Source organism: Jaculus jaculus, chromosome 6 (genome assembly GCF_020740685.1).
Source record: "Jaculus jaculus isolate mJacJac1 chromosome 6, mJacJac1.mat.Y.cur, whole genome shotgun sequence".
Lineage (NCBI taxonomy): Eukaryota > Metazoa > Chordata > Mammalia > Rodentia > Dipodidae > Jaculus > Jaculus jaculus.
Window position 1 is genome coordinate 59,076,939 of NC_059107.1, and position 27,742 is coordinate 59,104,680.

General features: G+C 39.4%; 1 protein-coding gene across 1 annotated transcript; it reads left to right on the forward strand.

Moving 5' to 3' along the window:
* The first annotated feature begins 19,095 nt into the window (after positions 1 to 19,095).
* On the forward strand, positions 19,096 to 21,533 carry LOC123461591 (UPF0600 protein C5orf51-like). Its single transcript, XM_045152663.1, has one exon. The coding sequence runs from the start codon at positions 19,097 to 19,099 to the stop codon at positions 19,868 to 19,870; it is 774 nt and encodes a 257-aa protein (XP_045008598.1). The 5' UTR covers position 19,096; the 3' UTR covers positions 19,871 to 21,533.
* The last annotated feature ends 6,209 nt before the right edge of the window (positions 21,534 to 27,742 follow it).

The following is a 27,742-nucleotide window of genomic DNA, read 5'->3' on the forward strand; positions in this document are numbered from 1 at the left end:
ATTGTGGATGATAGCCACACGCTGGTACTGGGAGTTACAGGTCAGTGCCCACTAAGCAAAGGATGAAAAAGATAACTAATATACAAGAGTTAGAGAGAAAAGAGTGGTGGGGAGAGGGAGAGGAAGGGAGGAAAGATGTAGAAGAGTAAGGTTATTCTTCATTATACCCTGTCCATTGTCTTGTGGATCAGGTGTTCCCTCTAAGGGCCTGGGGAAGGTTCAGCCATTTGGACTGCCTTTTTGGAAGTACAATTTTAGGTTACCATTGCCGTTTGTGTCTAGATTTGTGTTTCTCACCCCTCCATTGCCCTTCCCTCCCTCTCCATCCTTCCTATTGTCTAGTCCATGAGATGCTTGCTGGGTAGTAAAGCATATTGGTTAGATTCAGGTTAGGTGTTGTAGATGAGGGAGACTATGTGGCAATTTTTTTTTTTTTTTCTGTGATTGGGTAAGTTCACTGAGAATGATCTGTTCCAGGTTCAACCATTTTCCTCAAATTTCGTTGTGTCATTTTTTTCTTACTGCTGTATAGAATTCTGTTGTGTAGATATACCACATCTTAGTTATCCATTCTTCTAGTGATGGACATCTGGGTTGATTCCAGCTCTTAGCTATTATGAATTGAGCTGCTACAAACATTGTTGAGCAAATCTCTCTGGCCTATGGTTTAAAGGTCTTAGGGTAGATGCCCAGTATGGGAATAACTGGGTCTGTTGGTATCTCTATAGTCAGCTTTTTCAGGAGTCTCCATATTGCTTTCCAAAGTGGTTGTGCCATCCTACATTCCCACCAACAGTGGATGAGTGTTCCTACTTCTCCACATCCTTGCCAGCATTTATTTTCATTTGATTTTTTGATGTTTGCTATCCTTATAGGGGAAAGGTGGATTCTCATAGTTGTTTTAATTTGTATTTCTCTGATGATTAGGGATGATGAACATCGTCTTAAGTGTATGTTTTCCATTTCTATCTCTTCATCTGTGAACTGCCTGTTCAGCTCTTGGCCCCATTTTGTGAATGGGGTGTTTGACTTCTTACTGTTTAGATTTTTGAGTTCTTTGTACATTCTAGAATATAGGCCTCTATCAGTTGGATAACCTGCAAACATTTTCTCCCATTCTGAGGGTAATCTATTTGCTTTGCTTATTGTATGCTTATCTGTAAAGAAACTCTTCAGCTTCATGTAATCCCATTGGTTGAGTGACTGTTTAACATTGTGAGCTACTGGGGTTTTGTTTAGGAAGTCTTTTTCCATTCTTTATCATGGAAAGTACTTCCTAAATTTTCTTCCAGTAGTATTTGAGTTTCTAGTCTTATATTGAGGTCTTTGATCCCTTTGGACTTCAGTGTAGTACATGGTGAAATGTGTGGATCAAGTTTCAGTTTCCTGAATATGGTTATCCAGTTTGTCCAGCACCATTTGTTGAAGATGCTGTCTTTTTTTCAGCCTATATTGTTAGGGACTTTCTCAAATATCAAGCAGCTATAGTTGCTTGACCCAAAGTCCAGTTCCTCTAGTCTATTTCATTGGTCTATACTCCTGTTTTTATGCCAGTACCATGCTGTTTTAATTACTATGGCTTTGTAATATAGCTTTATATCAGGTATGGTGATGCCTCCAAAGGTATTTCTTTTGATGAGGATATGTTTGGATATGCCAGGCCTTCTCCCTTTCCATATGAAATTTGAGACCATTTTTTCTATCTCTGTGAAGAACACTGTAAGGATTTTAATTGGAATTGCATTAAGTATGTATATGCCTTTGGTAGGATTGCATTCTTCACAATGTTAATACTGCCTCTCCAGGAGCATGGGAGGTCTTTCCATTTTCTCAAGTCCTCCTCAATTTCGTTTCTGAGTATTTCTATGTTTCATTGTATAGATCTTTCACTTCCTTGGTTAATGTTATTCCAAGGTATTTTATATTTTTGTTGTTGTTGCTATTGAAAATGGGACTATGTCCCTTATTTCTTTCTCCGTGCCTTTGTCAATTGCATATAAAAGGCTACTGATTTTTGTGCATTGATTTTGTATCCTGCTACTTTGCTATAGGAGTTAATCACATTCAGGAGTTTTGGGATGGAGTCTCTCAGGTCTCTTACATATACAATCATGTCATCAGCGAATAGAGCTAACTTAACTTCTTCCTTTCCAAATTGTATCCCCTTTGTTTCCTTCTCCTGTCTTATTGCTTGAGCTCTGACTTCCAGTACTATATTGAAAAGCAGAGGTAAGAGATGACAACCCTGTCTTGTTCCTGATCTTAATGGGAATTCTTTCAGTCTCTCTTCATTAAGTATTATTTGGGCCTTTGGAGCTTTGTATATTGCCTTTACTATGTTAAGATATGTACCAACTATGCCAATTCTCCCAATGTTTTGATCCTGAAGTGGTGTTGTATCTTGTCAAAGGCCTTTTCTGCACCTATCGAAATAATCATGTGGTTTTTATGTTTAACCTTGTTTATGTGGTGTATTACATTGACAGATTTCCGTATGTTGAACCACCCTTGTGTTCCTGGGTTGAATCCCACTTGGTCCAGGTGGATGATGCTTTTGATGTGTTGTGGGATTCGGTTTGTGAGGATTTTGTTCAAGGATCTTTGCATCTAAGTTCATTAGGGAAATAGGCCGGTAGTTTTCTTTTCTTGTGGCATCTCTGCCTGGTTTTGGAATTAGAGTGATACTAGCTTCATAAAAGGAGTTGGGTAGCTTTCCCTGTTCTTCAATTGTGTGGCACAGATTAAGGAAGATTGGTTTGAGTTCTTCCATGAAGGTTTGATAAAATTCAGCTGAGAAGCCATCTGGTCCTGGACTCTTTTTTTGTGGAGGTATTTTATTACTTTTTCAATCTCCATGAGTGTGATGGGTTTATTGAGGAGATTAACCTGCTCTGAGTTTAGCTTTGATAGATGGTATGTGTCCAGGAATTTATCCATCTCCTCCACATTATTCAGTTTTGTGGAGTAGAGGTTTTTGAAATAAGTCCTTATGATTCTCCCAATTTCACTTATGTCTGCTGTGATCTCTCCTTTTTCATTTTGAATTTTGTTAATTTGAAGCTTCTCTTTTTTTTGCTTGACCAAATTGGCCAAGGGTTTGTCAATCTTGTTTATTTTTTCAAAGAACCAGATCTTTGTTTTGTCAGTTGTCTTAATTGTTTTCTTGGTTTCCAATTCATTAATTTCTCCCCTGTTTTTAATTAATTCTTTCCTTCTGAAGCTCTTTCGGTTGGATATTTCTTGCTTTTCCAGTGCCTTTAGGTGGATGGTTAGGTTATTGATTTGGGATCTTTCTGTCTTTTTTATGAAGGCATTGAGTGCTATGAATTTTCCCCTGAGGACCACCTTCATTGTGTCCCATAAGTTTTGGTATGATGTGTTCTCACCGTCATTCAATTCTGAAATTTTGCAATTTCCTTTTTTATTTCATCCACTATCCATTTATTGTTTAAAAGTGTGCTGTTCAGTTTCCAGGTGCCGTTGGGATTCTTGGTGGTTCTTTTGTTGCTGCAATATAGCATTGTGATCTGATATCATGCAGGGAATTATGTCAATTTTCCTAAATATGTGGAGTCAGTCTATGTGACCCAGTATATGGTGTGTTTTAGAGAATGTTCCATGGACTGCTGAGAAGAATGTGTAGTCTGTGGATTTGGGATGGAATGTTCTGTAGATGTCCATTAGGTCTAAGTGCTCTTTGGTTTTGTTGAGCTGTCTTACTTCGCTTATAAGCTTCTGTTTGGATGATCTGTCTATTACTGATAATGGTGTATTGAAGTCCCCAACTATGATGGTATTATTGGTGGTTATTTCTGTTCTATTGTCAAGTAGGTTTTATGAACTCTGGTACCCCTGTGTTTGGTGCATACAGATTTATGATTGTGATATCCTCTTGATGTATTGCTCCCTTGATAAGTAGGAAGTGGCCTTCTTTGTCTTTTTTGATTATTTTTGGTTTGAAGTCTATTTTATCTGATATTAATATAGCTATGCCTGCTTGTTTCTTATTCCCATTTGCTTGGAATATTGTTTTTCACCCGTGCACCCTGAGGAGGTGTCTGTCTTTAGTTGTGAGGTGGGTTTCTTGAGGGCAACAGATAAAATAAGTGTCTGCTTCCAGAGATAATGTCTCTAAGGCTCAGTTTGTCTACCTCTTCTGTATAGACCAGAGCTACTCAATTTGAATGTGCCTGTAGTTAGCAGGGCATTTTGTTAAACAGTGGCATCTGATTTAGCAGGTCCAGGGTAAGGCCCAAGATTTGCCTTTATACAGCTCCCAGGTAAGGTCTATGATCTTAGTCCAGAACCACTCCTGGAAAATTGAGGATGTTTCACAATCCACTCCATATACAATTCCAAATTTTCTAATAGCTACATTAAGAAAGTAAAAAGAGCTGGTATGGTATAGCCCACCATTAATCCTAGCATTTGGGAAGCAGAGGTAGGAGGATAACTGAGTTTGAGGCCTGCCTGGGACTATAGAATGAGTTTCAGGCCATCTACCCAAGATGCCAACATACCCAGCAAGTATCTTGAGGACTAGACAATAGGGTGGGTGGGGAGGGCAAAGAAGGCAATGGGAGACCCAACCAGCAATGGTAACATAAAATTCTACATCCTAAAAGGCAGACCAAATGGTTGAACCTTCACCAGCCCTTGAGGAAACATCTGAGCCACAACACCCTGAAGAGGGTATAAGGAAGACTAACTTTAACCTTCTTCAGCTCCTCTCTTTCTCATTCCTCTTCTCTTCTCTTTAACTCTTTTATATTAGTTATGTTTTTCTTACTTGCTTAGTGGGCACTCACCTATAACTCCCAGTACCAGCATGTGGCTATCATCCACAATGAGCTTTTAATCAGAGAGACCTACAAGGTTTCCTAAAAGGAAGACAGATTTCTGTCAGAGTACTTGATGCCTCACCAAAGAGTAGTAGTAAGACCCTACTGCTGAAGACACCATATGTGGTTGACACGTAAAATTAAATGATAAGGCTGGAAGCTGGAAGAGAGCCAGTCCCCAGACAGTCAGCATGCCTAGTGCCAAAAGATGCTACATGGGCAACTGGGGGAAAATGACCAATATCTGTCCAAGCAAGTCATGGTCTAACCTACTTAGCAGCAAATAGCCTGTTGTGATGCTCACACAAGTGCAATAGTGGCATATACCCATGGTGGGAAACCAACTGTTCTTGATTTGGCTAACTGATACCCTGAGTGGAATGGGACCAATAGCTGGAGCTGGAAAAAAATGTCAGAACCATTTCAAAACATGTGCCTGCTCTCCATTATCAAGCTACCACCAATCATGGGCTACAAGAGGGCCAACACCTATTAAATTCTCTATAAAAAAAAAAAGTAAGGGTTATCCACTTGTCTGGTGCTACCTTTACTCTCTGTTGGAGAATCTGCTTCTCTTTTTCAGATAGATACATATCCTAAGGAGAGAACCACCCCATCATGCCTCAAATGGGCCCTAGCTGAAACTACGAATAATTGGCAAAAAAGGGTGCTGTTCTCATGGTGAACCAGGTCCCAGCACAAGAGTGAAGGAGATCAACACAGAGAAAAATCAACTCCTACCATATCAGATATCCAGAGACCCAGAGGCCCCCAACAACTCATCACTGAAGCAGACCAAAAATGAACCTAACATGGCTCAAGGAAATTTTGCAGAAGAGGGGTCAGAAAGAATGTCAAAGCCACATGTCGGGTCATGATATGCAGACATTTATCTTGCCCATAACTGTGGGATAACTCCAGAATGCATGCCCCATATGCCTCAACAAGGAGGGGCCAGGGGAAGGGGGTAGTACATGGATGAGCCTAACAATGGCACCAACTTGACTATATTCATGAGTACAAAACTAATTAATAAAAAAAATTAAATTAAAAAAAAGAATGAGTTTCAGATCAACCTACAGTGAGACCCTGCCTTGAAAAATTAATAATAAATGGAAAAGGAGAGGAAGGAAGGGAGGGAGCAAGGAAGGAAGGAAAGTAAGGATGAAGGGAAGGAAGGAAGAAAGGATGGAGAGATGGGTCAGCAGTTAAAGTGCTTGCTTGCAAAACCTGTAGACTTGGGTTCAATTGCCCAGTGCCAACATAAAACCAGATGCACAAACTGGTGCATGTATCTGGAGTTCATGAGTGGCAAGAGGCTCTTGTGTACTCATGTACTCATATTCATATTCTCTCTCCCTCCCTCCCTCTCTTTCTCTCTCTCTCTCTCTCTCTCTCTCTCTCTCTCTCTCTCTCTCGCACACACACACACACACACACACACACACACACACACACACAGTTAGGTTGACTGTGTCCCTGAAAGTAAAGGCAGAAATGTCCTTTAAGTCCGCCATTACAATTTCCACTTTCCTAGAGACCAAGGGATGATCTGACTTCTTATCTCTTTTCTAGTTCTGTTTTTTTGTTTTTGTTTGTTTGTTTGTTTTGGTTTGGTTTGGTTTTTTGTAAACAATATGAGCCCCTCCTGGGATGGAAGTTCCCTTCCCTAGAATGTAAACCTAATCCTAACATTGTTGTTGGTCAAGTTCAGCCCCCCAGATCTTGGCATCCTGGCTGGCCCCTTCATTATCCAGGCTCTAGCCCAGACCAATCAGCTGTCTCTCTGGCTCACCTGAGCCTAAAAGTGAAGCCAACCACAATAAAGTTATAAATACATGTACCCCAGAGGGCAAGCTCTCTGCTGGCTGGTTTCTGAACTTTGAAGTTCTGGTAAGCTGGGCTGAAACAAGGGAAGACACCCTCCCCCACTTATTCCCACATGGGCTCTCCAACTCCTGCTCTCCACATGGCATGAGCTCTGTGCACTTTCTCCTCTTTCCTTGATCTAATAGTCTCTCTAAATCTTACCCTCTGGTCTATAGACTTTAATTTTTTTAATTCATTAAACAAGAATCTGGAGTACTCCAAATTTATTGGTGCATTGCCATGTTGATATATTGGCAAGAAACCCCAAAATTCCCATTCTACTCTCTCTTGTTCTCTTTCTCTCTGTCTTCATTGCAAATAACTAAATAATTTTAAACAAAAGAGAAAATAAAATAAAAAGTAACAGATGAGAATAAATTAACAATATATTTTATTTATTCCAGTTCATTAAAATAGTATCACAACATATAGCCAACAGAAAAATCACTATTGAAATATAGCTCAATGGTTCAGCATTTGACTGCAGAAAAGTTACTCATGAAATAGGTTATGTTTGCTTTCCTTCTAAGTCTTTAAGATCTGGTGACACTAGTCACATTTCAAGTAGTTGGTGGACTCATGAGATTAATAGCTGCCACATAACCAGTGCAGGTCCTAGAGAGTCTCACTGTTTGTTCAAAGAAATTCTGTCTAGTAACTTTTGAATGCTATTAATTTATATTGGAGTGGGCTAGAAAAAAAATAGCTTAGTAAGTAAAATATTTGACTTGTGAGCATGAGAACCTGAATTCAATCCCCAGAAACCACATAAAAATGTTAGACATGGTGGTTTGTACTTGTAATCGCAGTACAGGAGAGGTGGAAACAGGGGGATCTCTGGGGCTCACTGGCCAGAAGTCTAGTCTAACTGGACAGCTGCAGGTCCATGAGAGACCTTGTCTAAAAGAAAGAAAGAAGAAAAATAGACATCATTCTTGAAGATACTCAAGATTGTTTTCTGGCCTCCACATGCATGTGTGCACACATGCACCTACACACATGCATTTATACACACACACACACACACACACACACACACACACATGCAAAAAAGTTTATGTGAGCATAGGGCTATGAGGTCACCCTAGATAATGGTCTTTAGGGTGAGGATCTCATCTGGACTGAAAATGACAGTTCCATTTTTAAGATGTAAATCAAGAAGGCTTCCTGAATGGCAAAAGCCTGTTGTGAATGAACACAGAAACTTCTTGGCACTTCTCCCTTTGTCTTTGGTGTTTGCAAAGTTTTGGTGAGTGCAATTTAACTGAGGCCAATGGGTGGGAGAAGGAAGGCTCAAAAAACGAGAGAGCTGAATGAAGTTCAGGAGGCTGGGTCAAATATGTGAGACAGAGAGTAACAAGGCATGGTGTAATCAGGCACCAGACAGCAGGCTTTAGGAACCATCTCCTAGGATTTCACACTTTATCCCAAGAGCAATGGGCCATTCAAGGTCTTTAAATGGAGAAACATGGTGATATCAGTTTTGCACTTTAGAGATTTGTTAACAATGGAAACAATATTGGGAAGAATACAAGATTGACAACAAGGACTTCCAGTTAAGATGGTGGTGTAGGAACTATGCCAAAGCAGCGTGGGGTGGGGGGGAGACAAAAAAAAAAAAAAAAACAGCAAAACACATTCTTCTACTAAAAAGGGAGTTGTATAAGAAATTACCAACTGCAGCAGAGAAGTAGGAGAGAACCAGAGCATCTAGAGCCCACAGAAGAAGGCAGAAGCAGCTCCAGCAGCAACAGCAACAAGTCCACACAGCCACAGCTGTAAGGCTCAGCCTCAGCCAAAGGAAAAACCAGGTGAAGGGATTCTCCACTCACACCAGAGCTTCTTGCAATCTCAAGAAACATGAAGGGAGGATGGCAGGGACCAACGGAGGAACAGCTCCTGAGGAAGAGGATCCTGAGGACCAGCAGGAGAACTTCAGCCACTACCCAAAGCCTCTCCTCCCCCACTGCCAGCACAAGCACCAGCAAGCACCAGAGACCTGGAGAAGGGAACTCACCTACACAGCACCCAGGACAGGTGATCAGAGCAGCAATCGAGCCACCCAGCCAGCCTAACTGAGCCCACAGCAAAACAAAGAGGGACCCAAGCATGAGCGCAGCATAATTGAGTCCAAAACTACCTCAAAAGGTAACTAGAATTACACCAAGTCAGTACCCACCAAATAAGTCTGGTATACAGGCTTGAATCAGAAGTGCTAATTGCACCTTCAATGACAGGCTAAATTATATGTTAAATCTGATAAATTTGTCATTCTTAAATAAGCTATATTTTTGGGTTGTCATTTGCTGCTTCCTGATTTATAAGCCTTTGCTTCCTCTTCTGTCATTCATTAGGGAAAGGTCTCACTTTAGTCACAAGCTGACTTGGAACCCTCAACACACCAGAAATTTTAGCCTCCTACTTGACAGGGTTAAGGGTGTGGGGCAAAACACATCCTAAAGGACTATGACTTTGTTACAGGATCTGGTTTCCATAATAACTACTCTTGTATGTATAAATACTCTGGGATGTTTTTCATCAAATGTGTATATTGTTTAGTTAAATTTGAGAATCTGCCTATAGTTTGTTCTATCCAGCCCACTTGAATACTTTCATAACAGGCAAAACCAACAGCTAGGGTCACATTTATGGTTGCTCTTAGAGTCTTAAGAGCCACACCTAGCATGTTAAGCTCCTACCCTGAAGATATATGACATCAGATTGATTGATACATCTAATAACATGTCAGCTAATTAGAAAATCCAACCATTAAATTAATCCAAGATGCAAAAATATGTACATTATAACACGAGAAACACAAAAAAGTTAAGGCAGTATAAATCCACCAAAAAGTATTAATGCAACAGAAATGACAACCAGTGAGAATCATTTAGAGGAAATGCCTGAGAAATATTTCAAAAGAATGGTTATAAATATTTACAAATAAAGAAGAAATGAAAGGAATAAAAGAGGAAATTAAAGGAATCAAGGACACAGGAAACCAATTTAATGAAATAAGGAGGTCAATATGAGACATAAATAAGGAAATAAAAATAATAAAGAAAAACAAGTCAGAATTACTAGCAATGAAGAATGCAGTCAATGAAATAAAAAAAATAATAAAAACTTGGTAGAAAATCTCACCAGTAGACTGGATAAAGGCGAGGACAGAATAACTACACTAGAAGACCAAGTGGCAGGTCTAATACAATCCCACAAAGAGAAAGACAAACTAATATGGAAGTATGAATGGGAATTTCAAGATATTCAGGACATCCTATGAAAAGGTCAAAGATACGAATCCAGAGCATAAAAGAAGGAGAATTTTATCCCAAAGGCATAGTAGGCATTTGCAACAAAATCACAAAAGAAAACTTCCCCCAAATTGGGAAAGACATGTCAATGCAGATACAGCAAGCCTTTAAAACACCAAGCAGACAAAACCTGGAAAGAACCTCTCCTTGCCATATTATAATTTAACTACCAAACATACAAACCAAAGAAAACATATTGAAAGCAGTTAGAGACAAAAATCAAGTCACATACAGAGGCAAGCTACCCATTCAAATAGAGGAAAAATAAGGACATTCCACAACAAAAGCAGGCTAAAGAAATATTTGAAGACAAAACCACCTCCACAGAAAATATTGAAATGATCCTCCATGCTGAAGAGAAAGAAAAACACACATATAAGAAACCTGGGGGGGGGGGGGAAACAGACTCAAATGTTAGTGAATAGAAGAGAGCAAAGGTAAAACTGGAAGAACTACAAAACAAGAAAAATGGCAAAAATAAATACATACCTTTCAATAATAACTCTTAATATTAATGGCCTAAATGCCCCAACCAAAACACATAGGTTTGCGGACTAGGCAAAAAATCAGGATAATTCATTTTGTTGCCTCCAAAAAACTCACCTTTCTACAAAGGATGGACACAATCTTAGGGTGAAACTTTAGAAAATGATATTTCAAGCAAACAAGTCTAGTAAACAAATAGGGGTTGCTATCCTAATATCTGACAAGGTAGACTTCAGTCCAGCATTCATTAGGAAAGATAAGGAAGGTCACTTTATATTGGTTAAAGTCATACTCCAACAGGAAGACATTACTGTCCTAAACATATATGCACCTAACATGGGGGCTCCCAACTTCATCAAACAAACGCTATTAGAACTAAGGTCACACCAAAGACAGTTGTAGCAGGTCACTTCAACACTGCACTCTCATTTATTGACAGGTTACCCCAGCAGAAAGTAAACAGAGATGTACCTGGATTAAAGTAGGTCATAGAACAAATGGACCTAACATATATATACAGGACATTTCATCCAAATACTGCAGAATACAAATACTTTTCAGCAGCACATGGAACATTCTCTAAACTAGACCATATATTAGGACACAAAATAAATCTTAAGAAATAGAGGAAAATTGAAATAATTACATGCACTCTATCTGATCACAATGAGATCAAAATACAAATCAGGGCTGGAGAGATGGCTTAGTGGTTAAGCACTTGCCTGTGAAGCCTAAGGACCCCGGTTCAAGGCTCGATTCCCCAGGACCCACGTTAGCCAGATGCACAAGGGGGCACATGCTTCTGGAGTTCGTTTGCAGTGGCTGGGGGCCCTGGCACGCCCATCCTCTCTTTCTCTCTCATCTGCCTCTTTCTCTGTCTGTCACTCTCAAATAAATAAATAAAAAATAACAAAAAAAAATTTTAAAAAAAACTACAAATCAATAGCAAAAAAAAAAAGCTATGGAGCATACACAAAATCATGTAAACTAAACAATTCACTACTAAATGATGAATGGGTCAATGAAGAAACCAAGAAGGAAATCAAAAAAATTTGTAGAGGGGAGTTCCAGCCAAGATGGCGACCACTTGGCTGCCCTGCAAATACCAGAGAAAGAAAGGCAAGACATTAAGGTTTTTCTGGGACTTCTTATCAGTGGTAGGGCACAGAGGGGGCAACAGTTAATCATGGATCCCCTTGTGGGGTGGTAAACCACCCCTAACACCAAATAACCTTCACACCCCGCCACCACAGCCCCATGGCCTGCCACCACGGCCCCAGTGCAGCACCCACTTCTGCGCCCAGATCACATGCACAGATCGATCCCTGCATGTGGAAGCTTAAACCACTTTGTACACTTGCCACACTACTGTTCAGAGAGTCCAGTCCTACAGCAATTTCCACACAAGCCCAGAATGTCTCTCACTTGCACCAGCTCAGGAGCCCTCTCCTACATCTCTGCCCCACCTGCCATCCTACATTCTCCTGTGGCAGGAGAGTGCAGACTGTTTCTGGGACCCAGAATTCCCAGCCAGGGTTTGGGCTGCTTCAGAGCTTTGTAACTCATTCCCCCTACAAGCTCAAAGGCAGGCAGCTTTGGCACATTATTGCTCCAGAATTCCGACAACTTTGGTGCCCCTGTCAGGCAGTAGATAGGAAACTTTGGCAAGTGGGAGCTAAAGCCCAGGCTGCCTGACAACTGCCCTAGGCTGCCTCAGATTCCCATTGTGCTAGAGCCCAGGCTGATCCAACCATCTACCTGCCCATACACTGTCATGGGCAGACCACAGAGCAAAAGAAATAACATGAAAAATCAAATGCAAAAAAAACCCAGTTAGACCACTCAGTCCTACAATGAATGCATCTAACCAAAACATAGAAGAGTTATTAGGATCAGAACATCAAATTGAAGTTATAAGCAATGCAACCCTGAACAACCTACTGATAGAACTTGCAAGAAAGCAACAAAGGACCGATAAATGTGTGGATGCTACCACCACTAAGCTAGAATAAATTGATAAAAGATTGGAAGGAGTTCAAAGAGAGGCAATAGATTTGAGGGACAGGGACAAAAAAAAGAGGACCTTAAAAATCAGTTGGCCAAACTAAATGAAGACATAAAGAAATGCAGGGATTAATTCCAAGAATCATCAAGAAAATCAAAAAGTGATGTGAAAAGGGAGCTTGACAGAGTGATGGAATTGATACATAGAAAAGTAGTAGAAAATGCAAACTTAATTGAACAAGCCCGAAACTCTCCAGAGGCCCTCAAGAACAGAGTCAGCAAAGTGGAGGATAGAAACTCTGATCTGGAAGACAAGACGGAAGAAACAGTTCGAGAGTTCAAACACTTCAGTAAGGTCAAAAGTTCCTGTGAACAGAACATGAGGGAGTTGTGGGATACACTTAAACGTCCTAATATCAGAATCATTGGAATACCAGAAGGAGAAGAATTTCAGACCAAAGGCATGGAGAACTTATTTAACAAAATAATTGAAGAAAACTTTCCCAGTCTCTTAAAAGAAAGGCCCATCAAGATACAAGAATCCAACAGAACTCCAAACAGACTGGACCAAAGGAGAAACTCTCCAAGACATATTATCATTAAGATTCTAAACATTGACACCAAAGAGAAAATCCTCAAAGCATCTATGGAAAAACAAGCACCACTTTCAAAGGTAACCCCATCAGAATTACTTCAGACTTCTCAATACAAACCCTGAAAGCTAGAAGGGCCTGGAGTGAAACCCTCCAAAGTCTAAGAACCTTTGGATTCCAACCCAAACTACTCTACCCAGCAAAAGTATCCCTCATAATAGATGGTGAAATAAACACTTTCCATGACAAAACTCAGCTTTACAATTATATGAAAACAAAACCAAACCCACAGAAAGTATTTCAGGACGTTCTCCACAAAGAAGAAACAAATAACCAAACTCAAATGACTACAAGAAGCAGGTCACAACAACCAAACCCAGAGTAGGCACAAAAAACTTCAAAGCCCATGAAAACACCAACACACATCTACCACCACAATATGGCAGGGATAAAATCAAATCTCACAGTCATTACCCTAAATATTAATGGCCTTCATTCACCCATCAAGAGACACAAGCTAACAGGATGGATCAAAAAATTAGACCCCTCAAACTGTTGCCTTCAAGAAACCCACCTCACCACTAAAGACAGACACCTCCTCAGGGTAAAGGGGTTGAAGATAATATTCCAAGCAAATGGGAATAAGAAACAAGCAGGTGTAGCTATATTAATATCGGATAAAATAGATTTCAAACCAAATATAATCAAAAAAGACAAAGAAGGCTATTTCCTACTCATCAAGGGAATGATCCATCAAGAGAATATTACAATCATAAATCTGTATGCAACAAACACAGGGGCTCCACAGTTCATAAACCAAAACCTACTTGACAATAAAGCAGAAATAACCACCAACACCATCAAAGCTGGGGACTTCAATACACCATTATCAGTAATAAACAGATCATCCAAACAGAAGCTTATAAGGGAAGTAAGACATCTCAACAAAACCATAGATCATTTAGAACTAACGGACAACTACAGAACTTTCCATCCCAAATCCACAGACTACACATTCTTCTCAGCAGCCCATGGAACATTTTCTAAAATGGACCATGTACTGGGTCACATAGACTGACTCCACATATTTAGGAAAATTGACATAATTTCCTGCATGTTATAAGATCACAATGCTATATTGCTAGATATCAACAACATAAGACCCACCAAGAATTCCAAGGCATCTGGAAACTGAACAGGACACTTTTAAACAATAAATGGATAATGGACAAAATAAAAAAGGAAATCGCAAAATTCTTGGAATGAGAACACATCATACAAAAACTTATGGGACACAATAAAGGCGGTCACCTGGGGAAAATTCATAGCACTCAATGCCTTTATAAAATAGACAGAAAGATCCCAAATCAATAACCTAACCATCCACCTAAAGGCACTGGAAAAACAAGAAAAATCCAACCCAAAGAGCTCCAGAAGAAAAGGAAATAATTAAAATTAGAGCACAAATTGATGAATTGGAAACGAAGGAAACAATTAAGACAATTGACAAAACAAAGAGCTGGTTCTTTGAAAAAATAAAAAAGATTGAAAAACCCCTGGCCAATTTGATCAAGCAAAAAAAGGAGAGGCTTCAAATTAACAAAATTCAAAATGACAAAAGAGAGATCACAACAGACATAAGTGAAATTGGGAGAATCATAAGGACTTATTTCAAAAACCTCTACTCCATAAAACTGGATAAAGTGGAGGAGATGGATAAATTCCTGGACACATACCATCTATCAAAGCTAAACTCAGAGCAGATTAATCACCTCATTGAACCCATCACACTAATGGAGATTGAAAAAGTAATAAAATACCTCCACAAAAAGAAGAGTCCAGGACCAGATGGCTTCTCAGCTGAATTTTATCAAGCCTTCATGGAAGAACTCAAACCAATCTTCCTTAATCTGTGCCACACAATTGAAGAACAGGGAAAGCTACCCAACTCCTTTTATGAAGCTAGTATCACTCTAATTCCAAAACCAGGCAGAGATGCCACAAGAAAAGAAAACTACCGGCCTATTTCCCTAATGAACTTAGATGCAAAGATCCTTGAACAAAATCCTCACAAACCGAATCCCACAACACATCAAAAGCATCATCCACCTGGACCAAGTGGGATTCAACCCAGGAACACAAGGGTGGTTCAACATACGGAAATCTGTCAATGTAATACACCACATAAACAAGGTTAAACATAAAAACCACATGATTATTTCGATAGGTGCAGAAAAGGCCTTTGACAAGATACAACACCACTTCAGGATCAAAACATTGGGAGAATTGGCATAGTTGGTACATATCTTAACATAGTAAAGGCAATATACAAAGCTCCAAAGGCCCAAATAATACTTAATGAAGAGAGACTGAAAGAATTCCCATTAAGATCAGGAACAAGACAGGGTTGTAATCTCTTACCTCTGCTTTTCAATATAGTACTGGAAGTCAGAGCTCAAGCAATAAGACAGGAGAAGGAAACAAAAGGGATACAATTTGGAAAGGAAGAAGTTAAGTTAGCTCTATTCGCTGATGACATGATTGTATATGTAAGAGACCCAAGAGACTCCATCGCAAACCTCCCGAAGGTGATTAACTCCTATAGCAAAGTAGCAGGATACAAAATCAATGCACAAAAATCAGTAGCATTTCTATATGCAAATGACAAACATACATGGAAAGAAATAAGGGACATAGTCCCATTTTCAATAGCACCAAAAAAAAAAAAAAAAAAAAAAAAACTTGGAATAACATTAACCAAGGAAGTGAAAGATCTATACAATGAAAACATAAAAACACTCAAAAAAGAAATTGAGGAAGACTTGAGAAAATGGAAACACCTCCCATGCTCCTGGATAGGCAGAATTAACATTATGAAGATGACAATCCTACCAAAGGCAATATATAGATTTAATGCAATTCCAATTAAAATCACTACAGTGTTCTTCACAGAGGTAGAAAAAATGACCACAAATTTCATATGGAAAGGCATTAGGCCTTGCATATCCAAACATATCCTCAGCAAAATAAGTACCTCTGGAGGCATTAGCGTACCTGACCTAAAGCCATATTACAAAGCCATATTAATAAAAAAAAAAAAAACATGGTACTGGCATAAAAACAGGAGTATAGACTTGAGGACCCAGACTTTGGGTCAAGCAACTATAGCTACTTGATATTTGACAAAGGCCTGAACAATATAGGCTGAAAAAAAGACAGCATCTTCAACAAATGCGCTGCACAAACTGGATAACCATATGCAGGAAACTGCAACTTGATCCACACATTTCACCATGCACTACGCTCAAAGCCAAATGTATCAAAGACCTCAATATAAGACCAGAAACTCGAATACTACTGGAAGAAAATTGAGGAAGTACTTTCCATGATATAGGAATGGAAAAAGACTTCCTGAACAAAAGCCCAGTAGCTCACAATGTTAAACGGTCACTCTACCTAAGGGATCATAGGAAGGTAAAGAGTTTCTTTACAAACAAGCATACAATAAGCAAAACCAATAGATTACCCACAGAATGGGAGAAAATATTTGCAGGTTATCCAACTGATAGAGGCCTATATTCTAGAATGTACAAAGAACTCAAAAATCTAAACAATAAAAAGTCAAATACCCCATTCCCAAAATGGGGCCAAGAGCTGAACAGGCAGTTCACAGATGAAGAGATAGAAGTGGAAAACATACACTTAAGACAATGTTCATCATCCCTAATCATCAGAGAAATACAAATTAAAACAACTATGAGATTCCACCATACCCCAATAAGGATAGTAAACATCAAAAAATCAAATAAAAATAATGCTGGTGAGGATATGGAGATGCAGGAACACTCATCCACTATTGGTGGGAATGTAGGATGGTACAACCACTTTGGAAAACAATATGGAGACTCCTGAAAAGCTGCCTATAGAGATACCAACAGACCCAGTTATTCCCTTACTGGGCATATACCCTAAAACCTTCAAACCACAGGCCAGAGAGATTTGCTCAACCATGTTTGTAGTGGCTCAATTTGTAATAAGAAGAGCTGGAATCAACCCAGATGTCGATCACTAGAAGAATGGATAACTAAGATTTTGTACATCTACACAATGGAATTCTATACAGCAGTAAGAAAAAATGACACAAGACTTCCAGTTAAGATGGCAGCTTAGGTACCACACTAAAGCAGCCTAGGGGGGGGGAAGACCAAAAAAAATCAGCAAAATACACACTTTTACTAAAAAGTGAGGTGAATAGGAAATTGAAACAGCAGTGGAGAAGTAGAAGAGATCCAGAGCCTACACAGGCTGGCAAAAGTGGCTCCGACAGGTCTGCTGATCGTGCTGGCAGCATCGCACCAGAAAACTGCCAGGCTCAGGTCCAGCCACAGGAAAAGCCAGGTGAGGGCAGCTTCCACTCACACCGGAGCTCTCCACAACTCAAGATACATGAAGGGAGAGCAGCAGTGAGCAACAGAGAAGCAGATCACAAGGTAGAAGGACACGTGGAACAGCGAGAGAATTAGAGCAGCTGTGTCTCCGTCCTCTCCCCCACCACCTGTGCCCAGCTCTGGTGAACAGAGCACTGGTCCCGGGACCCAGCCACACCAACTTGAGCTGACAGAAGGTTCCAAGCAGGAGCAGATTCCCGCAGCAACATCAGCATCTCTGGCACCACCAACAGCGGCCCCAGAAGATACAGATCCAGTAGCAGCAGCAGCGGAGGATCCAGCAGTGGCAGCTAAAGCAACAGCAGCACCAGCAGCAACAGCAGTGGACCCAGCAGAGGCGACAGACCCAGCAGAGGCAGCTTTAGCAGCAGTGGCAACAGATCCAGCAGTGGTGGCTTCAGGAGCAGCAGTGGCAGTTCCAGCAACTGGGGTGCCAATCTGCAGGGCCACAGTTGCTAGGCTCAGTTTGTCCCACAAGAAAAGCCAGTGCCCAGCCAGATCCAGGTATCAGAACAGCAGCACAACAACCCAGCCAGCAACTTGACTGAGACCAAAATCATCCAAAAAGGTAACTGGGATTGCACCAGGGAAGGTTCTTACTTGGTCAGAAGCTGACGTGAATCCTTCAACAGACCAGAAATCTGAACCTCTTAGTTGGTAGAGGATCTGGTTGTTATAATAACTACTCTTGCATAAATACTTGGTGATGTTTTTGATTGAATGTGTATACTGTTTAGTTGAATTTTAGAATCTACCTGTATTTTATTCTACTCAGCCTACTTGAATACTCCAATAGCAGGGAAACTCAACTCCTAGGAACACCTTTGTAGATACTCTGAGAGTCTTAAGAGCCACACCTAACACCTTAAGTTCCTACCCTGAAGATATATAACATCAAATCAATTGATATAGCTAAGAATACCCAGCTAGCTAGAAAACCCAAGCACTAGCTTAATCCAAGATACGAAAATATATACATTATAAGAGAAGAAACACTAAAAAGCAAGACAATATAAATCAACCAAACAGTATTAATGCATCAGAAATGACCTCCAGTGAGAACGAGTTAGAGGAAAAGCCTGAGAAAGATTTCAGAAGAATGATTATAAATATGTTCAAAGAAGTCAAAGAACAACTCAAAGGAATCAAAGCAGAAATCAAAGAGGAAATCAAAGGGAATATCAAAGGAATCAAATAGGAAATCAAAGAAGATGCAGGACACCAATTTCATGAAATAAAGAAGGCAATACAAGACATAAATAAGGAAATAGAAATAATAAAGAAAAACCAGTCAGAATTACTAGCAATGAAGAACACAGTTAATGAAATAAAAAACTCTGTACATAATCTCACCAGTAGAATGGATGAAAGATAGGACAGAATATCTAAGCTAGATGACCAGGTGGCAGATCTAATACAGTCCAACAAAGAGAAAGACAAACTTATAGAAAAGTATGAGTGGGAATTTCAACATATTCAGGACACTAGGAAAAGATCAAATATAAGAATTCAGGGCAGGCGCCCCGCCCGCCGTGGTGGCCATGGCGGCCGCGGGGCCCGTGTCGCTGTCGGGCGTGGTGAGCCGGGTGGAGGAGCTCTGGGACCGGGCCCACGCCCACATTCAGCAGCTGAGCGAAGCGACGGGCGAGGACGATCACTTTTTAATTCGGGCCTCTGCAGCTCTAGAAAAATTGAAACTCTTGTGTGGAGAAGAGAAAGAATTTTCAAATCCATCACATCTTCTGGAACTATACACACAGGCTATTTTGGACATGACATATTTTGAAGAAAATAAACTAGTAGATGAAGATTTTCCGGAAGACTCTTCTCCACAGAAAGTAGAAGAGCTGATTAGTTTTCTTTCAGAACCAGAAATTTTAGTCAAAGAAAACAACGTGAATTCAAAATCCTGCGATTTGCTTGGGGATGAGCTACTAGAATGTCTCTCTTGGAGACGAGGAGCCCTGCTGTATATGTATTGTCACTCGCTAACTAAGAGAAGGGAATGGCTCTCAAGAAAATCGAATTTGCTTCAAAAGTACCTTGTTGATGGAATCAATTACTTGCTGCAGATGCTAAATTACCGGTGCCCTATCCAGTTAAATGAAGGAGTTTCTTTCCAAGACGTAGACACAGCTAAGTTACTGAGTGCAGGAATATTCAGTGACATTCATGTGCTGGCTATGATGTACAGTGGAGAGATGTGCTACTGGGGACTGAAGCACTGTGCATATCAACAGCCGGAAAGCCGTGAAGTCGATACTGGTGTTTCTGGAGCAGGCTGCACTCTACACAAAGAGCCATTAGACTTCTGAGAAGTAGGAGAAAAAATTTTGAAAAAGTATGTATTTGTATGTGAAGGACCTCTGAAAGAACAAGAATGGAATACAACAAATGCAAAACAAATTTTAAACTACTTTCAGCATTGCTATAACTAGTAGCTCATCTCATCCTTTGCAAATTAAAACAAAAATCATTAAGTGGAAAAGAAAGTTTCAGAAAAGAAGATTCACTAACACTGATAATTGAGAATACTACACCACATAAAGATATTCAGTATGGTTATCATTCTTTAAATGCTATTACCTGTTATTATATAGTCTTAAATCTGTGAAGAAATGATTTCTAAATTGGCATACATGTTATTGTAATTCACCTTGAACTATATATAATCCTGTTGCTAGTAAGGAGGAATCCAATTCAGCTTCACAAAGTTTTTGTTTATTATTTTTGATTATTATTGTTTCAGTGTAGGAAAAGTACATGGAACATAAGATTCAATCTTTCTTTCTTCTGTGTTTTGTTTGTTTGTTTGTTTGTTTTGATGTAGGGCCTCTTTCTAGTCCGTGCTGACCTGGAATTCACTATGTAGTGTCAGGCTGGCCTGGAACTTATAGTGATCCTCCTACCTCAGCCTCCCAAGTGCTGGGGTTAAAGGTGTGTGCCACCACGCCTGGCTAATCTCCCTTTCTTGAACTTTGCTGTGCTTCAGAGATTAAAATCAACTCACCCCATTGTTTCCCTTATGTACTATGGGTATTAATATAGGCAAAATGAAAGATTCTGACTAATTCTCAGATTTCATTTTAATAAGGTGAATAACAAAAGATCACAAAGGAGTTACTGTGCTTATGTTGCATGTATTACAATCATGCTTCAGTTTTTAACTCACTCATTTCATAAAACTTCAGAAATTGATTTCTTACCTTGATTAAAATGAAATTCATGGTTTCTCAATGAATCAGGTTAATCCATCAAATGCTTTTAAGGTATATCTTTACATATTATACTGAAACTTAAATATGTTTTGCTTTTAATAGTAGGGATGGAATACGAAGGCCAAAGAGTCTAGTTTGATATCTTGCATATTACCATCTTTCTGTCTACCTCAACTCCTGAAGTCTTGGAATGGTTTGTGTGGTACTTTTGGTGCCCTCAATTTCTGTCCTCATGTTCATGACATTCCAGCGGCTTACTCCCGCGTTCTCACCCTGATCATCAATCATCCAAACTTTCTCAACTCTGAAATCTTAAATTTCAGTACTGGATGATGATTCGCATCTTTCCAGCCTTCAATGTTCTTGTTTTCATTGTTCTGTCTTTCATTCTGTAGTCTGTAGCTGCTTCACAAGCTTCTTTGCTTGATGCTTCCTTTCTCTAAACCACACTGCTTTAGGATTTCTTTGTCCTCAGCATCATGGAACTTCACCACCACTGTCACTGCTGTCCCCTCTCCCATCTTACCTTTCAGCCTCTTCTTTCTGCAGACTCTCAACTCGGAGTTAAGACTGTTGTCAGCAGTTTCTAGGAGACTGAGTTCTGTGAAGGACATGCCTCCTTCAAAGTGAAATAGTGAGCTAGAGGGATGGCTTAGAAGTTAAGACACTTGCTGGTGAAGTCTAAGGACCCATGTTCAACTGCCCAGGTCCCTTGTAAGCCAGATGCACAAAGTGATATAAGTGCAAGGTGTCACATGCACACAAGGTGGTGCATGTGTCTGGAGTTTGATGGCAGTGGCTGGAGGCCCTGGCATGCCAATTCTTTCTTCTTCTCAGTCTCTCATATTAAAAAAGGCCAGTCTCTGGGGCTGGAGAGATGGCTTAGCAGTTAAGTGCTTGCCTGTGAAGCCTAAGGACCCCAATTCAAGGCTCAATTCCCCAGTACCCATGTAAGCCATATACACTAGGCGCATGTATCTGGAGTTTGTTTGCAATGGCTGGAGGCCCTGGTGCACCTATTCTCTCTCTCAAATAAAAAAGTTTTTTTAAAAAAGGCCAGTCTCTTGGGCTTGCCTCAAAAAGAAAAACAAAAATCCGTGGAATCACTGCAAGTGTGTGACTTCACTTTAGAAGAACTGTACCTACAAGCCTGTTGTTATTAGAGTGTCTCTCTCCTTTTTCCTACTGTGAGAGACATTTTTTTTCCCTTTCCACAGAACCTTTGTTTTTCTCCCACTGACCATTGAGAATATGAGCAAGTCAACCAGTATTTACCAACTTTACTCTTTTTAGAAGCACTTGCTACTTTCTTTAGAAGATTTGCTACAGATTTCACTTCTGCATTTCCCTGGTGGTCTGTCAAATTCTGCTTACCCTGATGATGTTGATCAACATTGGAGTCTTGTTCTCTTTCTTTTCTTGCCTTTTTGTTTCATTTTCTCCTTTGCTTTTTATTTATTCTGAATATTTTGTTATGCAGTGCCATTCACAGCCATTGCTGCTTATACCACCTTTAGTATCAGGCTGATTTCCATGCCAGCCCTGAGACCCAGTCTCCCTCCTCTTCTCTGGATCTCATTTCAGACTGCATATTAAACGCCTTCATGTAGACAAATGTTTCATAGTAAAGTCAGTATTTGCAAATGAAAAATCATCTTTCATGAAGAATTTTGTCTGTTTCATACTTCATTTTTGAACATCCTACCAAGGGAAACAGCATGGCTGTCTTTCTAGTCTCATTTCTACATACAGTCTGTATGTGTTCTCAGAGACCAGTGTTTTCAAAACATTGAAATCCCAGGCTCTTTTGATAAACATAAGAGTTATAAGTAAGCCTTGGAAGCAAGGGAATGTTCTCTCCAGAGGCAAGAGTTTTATGTGACAGCATTTAAGCAGAATCTTTGCTTTAAGTTTAATCATTTGTGATGTGATTGTTAGAAGTACAGTAAGTGCTTCCACTTCCTTCCCCAAATGTGCTTATGCTGAAAAAGGTCAATACCTTTGAAACATACTTCTGGGCCAGACACATTCTGATTATCTTTTAGGAAGTAGCTTTAGTGATACTGTGTCCAAAGGCCTGCTCTTTGCAGTGAAAATTAGAGGCTTCTCTGTTACACGCCATGTTTTTGCCTCATGTTATCACACTTTTCTCATTGCTTTGCAGTCATTTTCCTTCCTACTGAGTGAACTTCAGATTTTAAAAATTTACCTCTGTACATGACTGCTTAATGATGGGCCTTTAATAATGCTTTTTAATTTCATGAGGCATGATTTTGAAATGCAAAATTCTGCACAAAACAGTTGTTAATGGATTCCAAGCTGCAGTGTCCTCTATACAAGTGGTTAACAAGGCATATACATATAGATTCTAGCACCCCCCCCCCGACAAGACTCCTCAGAGGAGTAAAATGTGGAGTTCCAAACCTGAGAAAGTAAGAAAATGTTTGTCTTTAGAAGCTAAGAGCTTCTCTTTTGCCTTTATGACTTTTTTGCCTTGTGAACTCACTGGTTAGTAAAATTATGAGAATTTTCCTTGGTGCTTTTTGTATGATTTTTCCATCCCCCAAACAAAGAGTAATTTGTAGACCTTAATAGTTAAAGTGCTTTTTACTCTGGTGTGTTATAAATGAACACTGTTTTTTTAATATTCAGTCCTGCTAAATAAACTGTCTTTAAAGCAGAAGGAAATAATTTTGGATTTCAAAATACTTCCTGAGGAAAGTACTCTAATTGATTCATTCAACAATATTGTATGCCTACTCCATGCCATTTTTGTTGTGGGTACTGAGAACAGAGCTTTGTAAACACTTTCCTATTATGGGACTTGTATTCTGGTGGAGGAAGAATGTGTAGTATGTCAAGTGATGAGTACTGTGAACAATGAAGCAGCACAAAAGGAACTAATATTGCTGTTTTACTAAGGGAGGCTAAGAAGCACATCTAAGCACCTGTCTGACTCCCTTAGCATGTATGTCTTCAACCTCCATTGTTGTTTTTAACTCCTTGTATATTCAGTACATTCATAAAGTTTTTGTTAAGGAAGGTCTGATACTGAAATAAGGAATGAGTTGCTTCTTAAAACCTCCTCATTAAAGGATTTCCCTTCATTGTGGGCTTTCCAAATGTGTATTGCTTAAAGGCCCTGTACTTTTGTCATTTCATATGGTTTTCTTTCTCTTCCAGCACTCTCTAGTTTCTATAAGGGTACCCCATCTGCCATAAGATCCAGAATTTTATAGGTTTTTTAAGTATCACTTCCTTATATTCTTTTTTAAACACAATATGAGATAGCATAATATAGAAATAATACAGATACACTTAATAGTGTCACAATTAAAATATGCATCCTGTATCTATACTAATGTGTAATCATTTTTCCCACTTCTATCGAAAATCAGTTTCTCTTCAATTTGAAGCCTCTGATGTTTGTGAAATTTAAACTCTGTTAAAGGATTTTTCAGTCTTAAAATTTTTATGGTGATTTACTCAGTATGAATTTTCTGATATCAGTTAGGCTATAGGGCTTAGTTAAAAGCCTCTCTCTTGTTCATAGGGTTTCCTGTTTATAGGGCTTATAGGTTTTAATGGCTATTGTGCATTATTTAACACTGATTAAGGTACAAATCCTGAGTTTTTTCCTTTGAATACATGGGAAGAGTCATGACTAAAACCTCACTATAAACTTACATTCCTAGTATTACAGTCTTGTGTTAGTGCTCTGATAATTCATTTTGTGTGAGCTGTGTCTGAGGACATTCTCATTCACTTTCATGATGTGTTTAAAAACAAAACAACATCCCACTGCTGTTAACATGCTCTCCTTTGAGATTGTCTCCCCTGTCTACTTCCTAGTGTCTCTCCTAGCCCCAGTAGTAATATCCTACCTGTCACAGAATACAGGATTCTAGTATCACTCCCCTACATTTAAAAAATATAACATGACATATCATAGAAGTATTAACAAACAGTATAGCCACATAGTGTGCATTATGTTTTTATGCTGGTGTGTAGTAATATTTTGTTTTTTTAATCTCTAGTGGAAATTTTGAAGTACAGTGTTTTGGAACATACAACTTTTTAAAAAATAAAATCACATTCCCCTAAAAAAAAAAAAAAAAAAAAAAGAATTCAGGGCATAGTAGAGGGAGAAGAATTCCACTCCAAAGGCATAGTAGGCATCTTCAACAAAATCATAGAAGAAAACTTCCCTCAAATTGGGAAAGAGGTGCCAAAGCTGGAAGCCTTTTGAAGCCCAGCCAGACAAAATTGGAAAGAACCTCTCCTTGCCATATTATCATCAAACTACCAAACACACAAACCAAAGAAAAAATATTGAAAGCATTTAAAGAGAAAAATCAAGTTACCTACAAAGGCAAGCCCATCAGGATTACAGCAGATTATTCAGCACAAACTTTAAAAGCCAGAAGGGCTTGGAGTGATGTATTCCAAGTTCTGAAAGATAACAACTGTCAACCAAGGTTACTTAATCCATGCAAAGCTATCCATTCAAATAGACAGACAAATAAGGACATTCCATGACAAAAGCAGGTTAAAGGAGTATTTGAAGATAAAACCAGCTCTACAGAAAATACTTGATAGGATCTTCCATGCTGAAGAAAAGGAAAAGCACACATATAAAGAACCTGGAAAAAACAAGCAATACTCAAATACTAGTTAACACAAGAAAGCAAAGGTAGAACCGGAACCACAAATAAAAATGGCAAACATAAATACACACCTTTCAATAATATCTCTTAATATCAATGGCCTCAATGCCCCAACGAAAAGACATAGGTTTGCAGACTGGGTTAAAAAGCAGGATCCTACAATTTGTTGTCTCCAAGAAACTCACCTTTCTACAAAGGATAGACATTATCTTAGGGTGAAAGGTTGGAAGACAGTGTTTCAAGCAAATGGGCCTAGAAAACAAGCAGGGTTTGCTATCATAATATCTGACAAGGTAGACTTCAGTCCAATGTAGCTCAAGAAACATAAGGAAGGTCACTTCATATTGAATAAGGGCACACTCCAACAGGAGGACATTACAATCCTAAACATATATGCACCTATCATGGGGGCTCCAAAATTCATCAAACAAACACTATTAGAACTAAGGTCACAGATGACACCAAGCACAGTGTTGGTGGGTGACTTTAACACCCCACACTAATCAATTGACAGGTCATCCCGGGAAAAAATAAACAGAGAGGAATCTGGACTAAATGAGGTCATAGAAAGAATGGACCTAACAGATATATACAGGACATTTCATCCAAATGCTGCAGAATACACATTCTTTTCAGCAGCACATGGAACATTCTCTAAAATAGACCATATATTAGGACACAAAGCAAATCTTAACAAATTCAGGAACATTGAAATAATTCCTTTCATTCTATCTGACCACAATGGAATTAAACTACAAATCAGTAGCAAGAAAGGCTATAGAGCAAACACAAAATCATGGAAACTAAACAATACACTACTAAATGATGAATGGTTCAATGAAGAAATTAAGAAGGAAATCAAAAAATTTATAGAGTCAAATGATAATGAGAACACAACATACCAAAATCTCTGAGACACAATGAAGGCAGTTCTAAGAGGTAAATTTATAGCCTTCATTGCCTATATTAATAAATTACAAAGGTCATGAGTAAATGACCTAATGCTTCACCTTAAAGCCTTGGAAAAAGCATGATAGGGGCGTGCTATAAGAATATACACTCCATTCAGTTTGAAAATCTGAAAGAAATGGATGATTTCCTTAATTTAGGCGACCTACTCAAGTTAAACCAAGATGAGATTAACCACTTAAATAGACCTTTAAATAGTATAGAGTTCCAAACAGTTATCAAAAAATCTCCCAACTAAAAAAATTCCAGCTGAAGAGATGGCATAGCCATTAAGGCATTTGCCTGCAAAGCCAAAGGATCCAGGTTCAACTCCCAGGACCCACATAAACAAGATGGACAAGGGGCACATACATCTGGAGTTCATTGCAGTGGCTGGAAGCCACTATCTCTACCTGCCTCTTTCTCCTACTCTCCCTCTCTCAAATAAATAAATAAATAAATAAACTAAAAATATTTTTTAAAAATCCAGGCCCAGATGGATTCACTGGTGAATTTTACCTTACCTTCATGGAAGAACTAACACCAGTGCTTCTTAAACTTTTCCATAAAATAGAAAAAGAAGGAATCCTACCAAACTCCTTCTATGAAGGATTATACTAAGTGAGGTAACCCAGGTCCAGAAAGCCAAAGGTCTCATGGTTTCTCTCATATGTTGATCCTAGATACAAATGACTAGACTTCTGTGTGAGTAGGATTAAAACTCAGTACCAGAGGCCAGTAAGCTAGAAAGGAGATATAAAGGGAATAGAAAGGAAGGGAGGGGCTATGTGGGCTCACACCAGCAGTAGACAGCCACTGTTACCCCTGGGCTCACCACACTCTCTCATCAATGTCCCTGTCAGAGGCTTCTGGCTGCCTTAGGCCATGTGGCAGGTGGAGGCTACTAGATGAATGGATGAAGACCTGGCATGTGCTGTCATTCTGGTGTTGCTGCCAGAAACTCCAGTTCTTAGAGCATGAGGATGCTGCTTTAGGGATGTGCTTGGGATTTAGAAAGTGATGGATCAAGGCTGGGGAGATGACTCAATGGATAAAAGCATTTTCTAGGGTTGGGGACATGACTCAGCAGGTGCTTGCTTGTCAAGCCTGCCAACCCAGGTTCAATTCCCCAGTACCATGTGCCAGATGCACAAAGTGGAGCATAAGTCTGGAGTTCATTTTCAGAGGCAAGAGGCCCTGGTCCACTCATATTTATTCTCTCTCTCTCTTTCTCTCTCTCTGTCTGTCTGACACACACACACACACACACACACACACACACACAGCCCCCTGTGTCTCTTTGAGTGAAAAAGATCCAAATGCTCTCAAGATGCTGTGCTGGTTATAAGAGATG

What these genes read in the sequence shown, in the direction of transcription:
- LOC123461591 (XM_045152663.1), top strand. Translation starts at nt 19,097, where the DNA reads ATGGCGGCCGCGGGGCCCGTGTCGCTGTCGGGCGTGGTGAGCCGGGTG.